Source organism: Mastomys coucha, unplaced genomic scaffold, assembly GCF_008632895.1.
Source record: "Mastomys coucha isolate ucsf_1 unplaced genomic scaffold, UCSF_Mcou_1 pScaffold9, whole genome shotgun sequence".
NCBI classification, from domain to species: Eukaryota; Metazoa; Chordata; class Mammalia; order Rodentia; family Muridae; genus Mastomys; species Mastomys coucha.
In genome coordinates, this window is record NW_022196915.1 from 52,747,104 (window position 1) to 52,757,853 (window position 10,750).

The 10,750-nt window shown below is 42.0% G+C and overlaps 1 protein-coding gene across 2 annotated transcripts in view; it reads right to left on the minus strand.

Moving 5' to 3' along the window:
• The window catches only part of LOC116084506 (disintegrin and metalloproteinase domain-containing protein 2), a 46,189-nt gene extending 39,306 nt beyond the window's left edge, over window positions 1-6,883 (minus strand). For both annotated transcript variants that reach the window (XM_031361524.1, XM_031361523.1), the window contains exons 1-4: window positions 6,728-6,883; window positions 6,302-6,378; window positions 2,250-2,305; window positions 908-986 (exon numbers count right to left, since the gene is read on the minus strand). In XM_031361524.1, the coding sequence (XP_031217384.1) occupies window positions 908-986; window positions 2,250-2,305; window positions 6,302-6,378; window positions 6,728-6,800 (285 nt within the window). In that variant the 5' untranslated portion in view covers window positions 6,801-6,883. The remainder of the gene's footprint in view (window positions 1-907; window positions 987-2,249; window positions 2,306-6,301; window positions 6,379-6,727) is intronic.
• Window positions 6,884-10,750: the final 3,867 nt, after the last annotated feature.

Genomic DNA, 10,750 nt, shown 5'->3' on the forward strand with positions numbered 1-10,750 from the left:
TAAGGTGTGATAGTGTTGACGGTTAATTTGACAGAATCTACAGTGACCGAGAGGTGGGTCTCTGGGAATGCCTGTTGGGGAAGTATCATGATTTTGTTCATTGAATTGGGAATACCTGTCCACTGTGGGTTCGTGTTATGCCCCGCCTGGGATGCAGGGCTTTATAAGTGAAGAAAGGGATCCATCATTCTCTGTTTCTAACCGTGGGTATAATGTGAACAGCTGCTTTTTAAGCTCCAGCTTCATTGCCGTGATGAACGTCAGCTATGAGCCAGAACACACCCTTTCTCCCTTAAGTCGCCGTTGCCAGGGTACTCTTAACACAGGAGCAGGGAAAGAAATCAACGCACAAGGACCATGTCTATTATTTGTTTTGTTAAAACCTTAGCCTCTAACAGTGATGGCATCTATCACTATCAGGCAAATGAAAATGCAAAGGAGAAGAAAGGAAGAGGAGGAGGGAGAGAAAGAGGAAGCGGCAAGCGCAGGGCAGGACAATGGCAGTAGTAAAGTGCGCTTCAGACGTGGGGTAGTTCTGCAGTTCCACCTACATTTCAGTTTCTCCCCATCCCAATGTAGATACCACTAAACAAAGCTCCAAGGGTTTCAAATGTAATATTTTTCTAAATGTCCGTGAAAGTTTCTGTGTTCTCATTTGGTCCTTGAGTGAACTTCAGAGAACAGCTTGGGGTTCCCCTATCTTCCCAGATATACCTTCCCTGATTCAAATCCTGATTGGGAAACCAATAGCTTGGCAACATTGTAGTCTGGTTTGGTCTAGTAGTCACCTGCTTAATGGGCTAAGCACATGCCACCAAAAGGATGATTAAGCTTATGTCAGAACTAAGGAGCATATCCTTGCACCCCAGGAGTAGACCACCCAGGCAGAGAGAGACGGAACGCATACCTGAAACTTCTGCTCAATAGGCTTCATGACTCCTGCGCTGTCATAACTGTAGACTCTAAAACTGGGAGGCAAGAACGCTCTGCAAAAGCCAAGAGAAAATGCGCTTCATAGAAAATTGCTTCTCACAGGTTTAACTTGTAAAAGTTTATTATCAGACATTATTATCTATCTCTAGGTAAGTTTAAAGAAAAAGATTTTTCAGTGTTTGGAGCTTTTACCTCTGCTAAGTTTCCCACAAATGGTCAAAGCTATTGTTTACAAGCCACTCAAATGATAGTGTCGTCCTCTTGGCAACCAAATAGACGAAGGTGCCTGCTATGCCCAGACCCTGGACAGAAAGAAGCCTTCCGTTCCAGGCCATGTATGACACAAATCCGTAACAACCTAAACTATCCTACAGGCAGTTGAGAACTGAATCCCCAGCAGCCCCTGTATTGCTAAAACACTGGAATGAAGGACGAGTATAAATGCTGAGCCCCATGGAAAGACCCGGAAGGATCAGGCAGAAGCAGCCACCACGTCATTCCCAGTGCCTCCATATCCCAAAGACATGTGGGAGAGGATTATGGGAAACAAACCATTTCCAAAGAGAGGACTCCGTGTCTCAGAGAGAGGTAGGAAAGGGTCACAGGAGGTAACACTCACAGAGCAGAGTTCAGAACAGTGGGTACACACACAGGAAGGTAGAGCCAAAGCCTGCGTCTTATGAAGAGAATTAAGGACAGTTAAATAAAAATGTAGCATAAAGGGAAAAAATGTTGGGGAAAAAAGGGGGGTTGTCTCGGAGACTTCATAGCCTTTTAAACACAAAAATGGAGAAAGTGAAGCACAAATCAAGGAGTGGCAGTGTGAGCCTATGACCCCAGCACTAAGGGGAGGAGTTAATGAGTACTAGAGCAGCCTTGGCTACACAGGATGATTCTGTTTCAGAAGAGAAAACAAGTGGATAAGATGAGCAGCCTGTGGTGAGATGGCTCAGCGGGTAAGAGCACTGACTGCACTTCTGAAGGTCCTGAGTTCAGATCCCAGCAACCACATGGTGGCTCACAACCACCCGTAATGAGATCGGATGCCCTCTTCTGGTGCTTCTGAAGACAGCTGCAGTAAATTACGCTGGAACGAATGGGACCAGAGCAAAGGGCCGGCAGATGTCCTGAGATCAACAGCAGCCACACATATGATAGCTCACGGCCATCTGTACAACTACAGTGTACTCATACACATAAAAAAATAAAACTTTAAAAAAAAAAAAAGATGAGCAGCCTGTAACTGGAAAACTCCCAGACATAAAATCATAGCGACGGGTGAGGGCAAGGTGGTTAAAGATGCCACAGTAACCTACTTTTGCATTAGGTTCAGGGTGTATGTTTTCCCTTCGATTTTGAGATTGTAGGTCACCTGGAAGGAGAACATATTTTTTAAAAAAGGAAATGGGGGTGAGGGAGTTGAAAAGGAAAACTCTTTTATATGAATGCCACATCCCCCAAATCATATTAATACACCAAAAAGAGACAATTTATAGTTTGATGTTCACTTGTTTTAATGAAATGTGGTGTAATTTATTATCCATTAATTATCCCAAGCAGATAGACCATCTAAATAATGGGTTACATTTTAATCTGGTAACTGTATTAGCTTGTTAAAGACTCAGTATAAAACTCAAGCTTCTTATCTGGGCAGAGTGCAGCAAGATTGCTTCATAGATTCCACATACTAGAGAGCAGGACGCTGAGAGCTCAGTGTGGGGTATTTGTGGGTTTTGTGAAGTTTGCTCATGGTATGACTCCGGAGCTCCCCAACTACCATACCAATACCAGTGTGATGATTTAGAGATGTCCCTAGAGCTACCAGTTCTCAAATCTGCCTGTCTGCAGAGACTTGGCACCATTCAATCCACAAATGTGTAATTAATAGCAGAGCTTGGTACATTTTATCCCCCTGTCTTCAGTGAAAAGCTTACACATTTGTGAGGTTTACTTGCAATGAGATTGTTTATTATCAGTGAAAGTTAAAGCCCTTTTTGGAAATTCTGCTTTATACTTTTTCCTTTGCCAAACTAAAAACAGTGCGCTTTTTTTTTTTTAATTTTGTTCATGCTTATACAATTTTTATTGCTGGGTTTTTCATCTGACATATTATAGATTTTATTTTGTTTGTCTCAACTGTAAATAATGATTTTTTTCCTTTCTCTTCAATTCTTATGACTATTCACCTTTCCTCTTGTTTTCTTTCCTTCTTGCATGAGTCAGTAAGTTCTTTCAGGGCAATGGTCAATAGAAAATAACAGTGGACAGTTTTACTTCATTCTAGATCTCTTATGAGATACTTCTCAATAGTTCAACTTTATGCTATTTGTAAAGGGCATTTTGACTTCTCTGTAAGGCGCTTTGGTTATAGTTTTTAATTGTCATGTACTTTAGCCATACTAGATTTAAAAATCGGTAAAGTGGCATGCCATCAACTAAAAAAAACAAACATTGATAGTATTTGAAGGCGGAGTCATGCCCCCTCAGTAGAGCATAGCCCTCTGACATCACTCAATTGGTTAGGATGCTAAACCTCATGCTTACCTTTCATGGTCACACTGGTTATGAATATTTATTTAAACAGTGGTTTGTTTTGCATAAATGTTGACTTGCATAAGTGTTATCCTTCCATAAACACATGGTCTATCTGCTTAAAGCATGGCCTCAGACACAGTCAGCATTGCTGCAACCCCTGGGTCCGTCATTGCTACTTGTACATCTATCTCCCACACTGCCCCCGTCTGGTGTGATAGCTCACTTTCTGAATACAGCAGAGTTTATTCATTCAGCCTATTACTAGGAATTAGTTTTCGTTTGTTTTACAGTTATAAGCAAAGTGGTGCTAGATATGTATGCTACATCTGAAGGGATCTTTATTGACAACTGAGTGTGTTTGCAAGTTTACTCATACTATAAACATAACCTTGGGATTAGTTCAGTGGCTGAGAACTTGCCTAGTATGCATGAGGCAGTGGGCTCAATCACAAGTACTCAAGAAAAAAAACCCCAAACAATAAACGAAAAATAGTTTTCAAACACTCGCAACTTGGATGTGCACATTTACATAATTGTGATCAGAATACAATATTAGGTTCTTCTTTTTTAAAAAGATTTAAGGGGCTAGAGAAATGGTTCAGTGGTTAAGAGCACTGGCTGTTCTTCCAAAGGTCCTGAGTTCAATTCCTAGCACCCACGTGGTGGTTCATACCCATCTATAAAGGGATGTGATGTCCTCTTCTGGCATGCAGGTGTACATGCAGCAAAGCACTCATGCATAAAATAATTAAACTAAAAATAAAAACAAATATTTAAAATTTTTAAAAATTTCTGTGTATCTGTCAAGTTGTAAATACATATGTATGCAATACCATAGGAGGCCAGAAGAGAGCGCCAGATCCTCTGGAGCTGGACTTGGGGATGGTCAAACCCCCTAAGGGAGTTGGGGGCCACCACAGCAACCCTCAAACATAGCCTTTTCTCCAGAGCCCAGAGCACATTATTTTAACAATGTTCTCCACTATCAACTTGGATTTTTTGTCATTTATTTCTTTGTTTGCTTGCTTGCTTGCTTATTTATTTAGAAAAGTTCTCACGCTGTGGTCCTTGCTGGCCTGGTTCTTACTAACGGACACCAGGCTGGCTTCAAACTTACAGTGACCTTCCTTGCCTCAGCCTCAGGTGCTGGGACTGCAGACATGAGTCACCATGCTGGGCTTAGTCTGGAATCATTAATATGTTTCCATTTCTGAAAGATATTTCATTTCAATAAATAGCCAAATTTATCAAGACCTAGGAAGCAAAGCATTTGTTTTATCCCTCTTCCGGTCCTCTGAGGAAGCCTACTTGCTAACTTATTGTCTCATGGTTTACATTTTTAGGTGACTTAGGTGACTAACGCATCTGTGAGTGTGTGCACGCAGAGGCTAGGAGGTGGCACTCGGACACCTAGCTTGGGCGCTGGGCTCTGGGCTGTGGTTCTCAAGACTGGGCAAACACTCTTAACCACCATGCCATCTCTCCAGCCCTCATGTTATTCTGACTGTCTTTAAGACACCTTCTTCCCCTGGTATTTAGATGTGTCAAAGAGTTAAGGTTTTTTTTTTTTGTTTTTTTTTTTTTTTTTTCTTTTTTTTTTTTTTTTTTTTTTTCTCCTCTGCTTCATTTTGTAAACCTGATCCAAGGACTCCATTTTAAAAACCATTTCTCAATGAATACAAGCGTGCACCTTACCCCTCCCAGGGTTCCAGTTACCCTAGCTGAGTTTTGGTCTCCCTTTCCATCAGCCACTTGTGTATCACGCTGTATTCCTCTACTTTCACGCTCACATTTGTTCACGCTTGCATTTGGTGTATTCTTCTGTGAGTTTCAAGTATCACTTTCAAGTATCTTCCTCTTAGCCTCTCTATTCTCTACTAAATACACTAATTGTAAATGTGTCTTGTGTCCCTGAGTCAGTGACTACAACAGCCTCTTTGTTTTAAGGGAACCAGCAGGTACCTTACAGGTAATTAATAGTAATGCAGCCATTAACAAGAGAGACAATTTGAGTTCTGAATTTTACAGTTAAGACAACTGCTTTTTAATTTTGAACTCTACATGTTACAAGTCAATACTGGCGAGTCCCTGCAAGTAGAATCTTTGTTTTCCAATTAAAAAGAAAACAACCACTTTCTAAAAACACTTCTGATGACTCTGGATTTCTCAGCCCCATGTCCTTCGGTGTTTCTGAATACTTACAAGTTGATGGCCCCTTTAACTTAATGACTAAAGTTTCATAAACACACACACATTTCTTTTCAAAAAGTTTTATAAAAATGTACAAGCTTCATCCTTCAAAGCTACAGACGGAGAAATGCCAAGGACACAGGAGCATTTAATGACCGGACCATTTGTGGCCCAGTCACAAAGGTCTGCTACTTCAAGAAACACAAATGATTCTAGATCTTACTTAAAACAAAACAAAACAATCAAACACACAAAAAGCAAAGGAAAATAATCTTAAGGAGAAGCAAAAACACTTTAAAAAGAATAATCTTAATGAGGAACATATTTACAAAGTAGAAAAAAATAGTTCTATCAAATGACAACCGTCACCTCTCCTCCAAACAGGCGGATGTTGGGAAGAGAGCCTTTGGTGGATCCTGTCAACTTGTAAGTATTCAAAAGTACTGAAGGACGTGGGGCTGAGAAATCCAGAGTCATCAGAAGTGTTTTTTTTTTTTTCCCTAAGCATTGTTAGTGTTGGCAAAAGCAGGGCGTACATAGAAAATCTAGTGAGTGAGCATGGATGAGAAATACCACGGGAACTTCTCAACAAGAAAAATACTTGGGTGACTTCTAAGTTGTAAGCAAATTGGCAGTTAATTACCTGTGTTTCGTAGCCATCGCTTGTGACGGACCGGATTTTCTCTGGCACCGTGACTTGCACGTGTAATTTCTCACGAGCTGCAAGGTGCAAAAGGCATTTCTCAGAGCCACACCCCTCGCACCCTGAGAACCTCCATCCTTATCCCATGAAGCATCATCAACCTGGAACAGGATCTAAAACTGGAGGGTTGTAGGAGCCAAGCCTGGAACCACCCATCCCCCAGTATCTCATTTCTTAGGGCCCTGGGGCCTGTGGGAAAGCCCCACACATCCGTTTCGAGTTTCAGCTGTGGTGAGTTGGTGGCTTGAGCTTGTGCAGGGGCGATCCTGGGACGTGTCAAGTGCGATTCTGGGATGCCCAAGGCAACACAGAGGCAAAGGGGAACTGGGATGGCTCCCAAAGGCCCCAAGACGGGTCGTTACTCACTGCCTCCTGTTTGGGGCTCGCTAAGGCTGCCAAGTCCACTCAGCCCACTCAGCAGAAGCAAGATGAGCCACATGGCCTGGCCTCCTGGACCCCAGCCCCGGGAATGGCAGTTGGCCCTCTACGGGACAGTTGAGGGCGCGAGGTGAGGGCTGTGGGCAGCGCAGCTGTGTGCTGGAAGGCTTTTGTGCTACTCCACGAAAGCTGGCGGGGGTTTGAAGGACTTGCTGGCTTTGAATTCTGAGACCAAAGAAGGGAAAAGGGAGGTTAGGAGGTTGAGAGAGGCAAAACTCACTCCGGAGAGACAGAATCTATGGAACAGCCGAGCAGCAGCAGAAAGGTTCACATATACGTAGGTGAACTTTTAATCCGTTTTTTGTTTGTTTGTTTTTTGTTTTCGTTTTGTTTTGTTTTTTGACTCTCTTAACAACGAAAATGTTAGAGTATCTAACAGTGCTTTGTATCTATTTGGATAGTGTCAATCATAGGTGGACTGTCTAACTAACGTTTAAGGAGACAAACCAGTGTAACTACAACCCAGATCAATGGCTAAGACAGAACTATCAGACCTCCGGCTTTTTCCCTGGCAATTCTCACAATCACAAGACTAATTTTGTCTGCCTTGAACTTTTCCCAGAGAGGGTGAAACACTGTATTCCTTCACATTTAGATCTGAGTTTTGAAGTGTAAAAACGTAAAATATAAGCAAGCATCCCCTCTCCCGTGTCAACCTTTTAAAGGCCTTCCACATAGATGATCTTTTAAAAATAGTCTTGATAACATGATTTTTCTCTTAACTCGTGGTCAGTTGTTATTGAATTAAAAATGTATGAAGGGGATCCAGTCAGATTCCATTCTCATATGTTAATATTTTCCCTATTTTGTTGACTTTATTCTTGTTTTTATTGAATGTGGTTTGTCCTTTTTCTAGCTGCTAAAATTGCAAGTTTATGTATTTTTCAAAAACATCTTTTCCTCTTGTTCATTTAAATGTACCAATTTCCACACATTCCCTGCTTTAGCTTCACTAAGTATTACATATTGTACATTGTATATTTTATTTAGCAATGTTTTATCACATTAATATTAGGCCCTAAGAGTTTCTAATTTTCGTCATGATTTCTTCTTTGTCTCGTGTATTTGGTTTGCACACAGCTGATCATGATGTATAAACTTTTAAGTGTGGATGTTTTATTAATTTTTTGCTAGTATTTTATTGAGTTTTATTAGGGTTATTGGTATTTCATTTTTGTTATGTCTTTGTTGGCGCCTGGTATCAGAGTCGTTAATGCTGATCTCATTGGATGAGTCTGGAGAATCCCCTGATGTCATTTATGTTTGAAAGTTTAATGACTGATATTAGTATTTTCAGAAGTCAGGGCGGGTGTCAGCGGCAAAGCTACTTGGTCCTGGCCTTTCTCACTGGGCAGCTTCTTACTGTTGAAACCATCGCTTGTTGTTAGCCTGCTCTGGGTTTCTGCTTCTTCAGAGTTCACTCTGGGTTGCTGCTGTCGCTAGTTTATTCACGCCCCCTAGGCCTACCGCCTTATTGGCCTATAATTGTTCTTATAGCTCTCTTATCTTTCTGGAGTACCAGTTATTACTCAATGTCTTTTTGGGTCCCTGAGTTATCAATTGAGTGCCCTCCCTCATCTTATTCTAACTAAGAGCTTGTCAATTTTGTTTCTCTTTGGTCATTGTGCTTTTTAAGTCTTAAGCTTCTTTTAAAGGATTAAACCTTAATCTTTGAACCTGGTTGTAATTATATCCTTTGGCCAGTATATCCTCACATCTACAGACCCCTACATACAGCTGTCTTATGAAACTTATGGGACTCTGTCTCTTCACACACTTGGGTTTCAGTGTGTGTTCTTTTTTCTTAATATGCTGCTGATAATATTGGTATGGGCAATATGCAGATTAGCTTATCCAGTTCTCCGGGCCTTAAACCATGGGTTCATCATACTTAAAGAAAAACAGCAGTATCGAAAAACAAAACAAAAAGAAAAAAGGAAAAAGAAAAACAGCACTAGCTTCTCTTCTGTCAGGCTAACAGACCTGCCTTGAAGAGGGTGCTGTCTCTTGGAAATCAAATGGTATGAGTCACCTCAGCTCACCAAAGGCAGTGCCATTCCCAGAGAGAGGGAGGGAGGGAGGGAGGGAGCGCTACACTGACTATTTATATCCCTCAGTAGGAACAAAATACTATCATTTTAGGGGCTGGAGAGATGGCTCAGCTCAATATTTGAAGAGCACTTGCTCTTCACCTCTTCCAGAGGTCCTGAGTTCAGTTCTCAGCACAACTACATGGTGGCTCAGGACCATCTATAATGGGCTCTGATGCCCTCTTCTGGCATGCTGGTGTACATGCAGATAGAGCACTCATATACATAAACTAAATACATCTTTTAAAAAAAAGACTATTGTTCTATAGTAAAATAACTTTGGAAAGACTGCAAGCAAATCTACTTAAAAATGGCTCCTGAACCACTCTCTGCCCCAGTTAACCCCCAGGCTGCCAAAGCTAGTTTAACTGTGGCCCAGCTTTCCCCAGAGCTGATCATCTGGGCATGATCATCTGAGCATCTTACATAACCTGGAGACCTTTGCCCATCCAGCATCACTCATGACCTTCAACCTTGCAAGCCTGGTTGTGTGTTTGTTTTGCTTTTGCAATGCTATGAGCCTGATTCATTGGGCTCTGTAATATCTGAGTCATTCTGCTGGTTTAGGGGAACCTTCTCAGAGTCTCCCTTACAGATGAGCTTGCATATATCTAGTTAGGAAAATGCTGTTTCCGGTCTCATATAAATATTATGCCAGGTCGCATGTTTGTCTGGCAAATAAGCCTTTCAATCTTATGGTCCAGAAGGATGAAGGTGATCCTGGTGTCGCTAAATCAAAAGCTCTCCAAGATCTTGTCTAAACAAGGGTCCCCACAACCACCTGCCTATAGTTGTCCCTCCATGTGGCTCCCAATCTAGATATATACATATACATCAAACACTATACTATATACATATATATATATATACATATATATATGTAGCTATATAAATATACATATCACACATTGACCACTACTACCACCTGACTGTTAGGTATTATTGATGTTCTCTTTAAAGCTGTGGGAACTTAGATATAGGGCACTTCCTCAATGTCACAGCAAGGAAGGAGAAGATCAGATGTCTATACTGGGTGGTCTCCAGGTTTAGGAGATTCTCAATACAAAGAGCTCGGTCATTGAAACAAAAGCTGAGGTCACCACTGGGTCAAGTTCCTCTGGACAGGTTATAAGAATGAGGGACTCCACCTGAAATGAGGGTATATATGCACGTGAATGTATGTGAATGTACCCAGCTCGGGCAGCAAGGAGAGAGGACACACCATTCAGACTGAGGCTTGGTTGAGGAGGCAGTGGGGAGACTCCATATGAGAGCATACACAGTGTGAGTGGAGGATCAGGAGAGCCCGTCTGGTGTGAGTGCAAGATTCGAGGATAGAAAAATTGGAGAGCAGTTATTAATAGGAGTCAGGAGGTGGTGAGCCAGGCTGAGTGGGTCTCAGAGCATGGTTTTAGCCTGTGTGAATCTTTGAAGACCCAACAGGTGGCGTAGGCAGTTGGGAGGGTGCTTCTATGAGATTCTGGTTTCCAAAGCAGGACAGAGGGCAGATAACTGCAGAACACAAGATCAGTGAGACCTGTGGTCTCCCTAGATGTGACAAGGGAAAAGATGGGGTGTAAAGGGGGTTAGAGAAGGAACAAAGCTAAATCAACTCGAGCCTAGTGGAGTGACAGATGACATTTACATCCTCTGACTCCAGAGCAAGATCAAATCCAGTCTGCATCAGTAGCTGAGTACACACTTATTAGAAACATTATGGACCCACCACCTTCAACATCCTTCCGGAAGGCTTCCTGGACAGAGCTAGTCTAGGTCACCTGGAGCCCCATGTGAGGCTTCTGTCCTTCAGAAAGCAGTGACGTCTTCAAGCAGTTGCCTGGCTTCTCAATAACACAGGCAA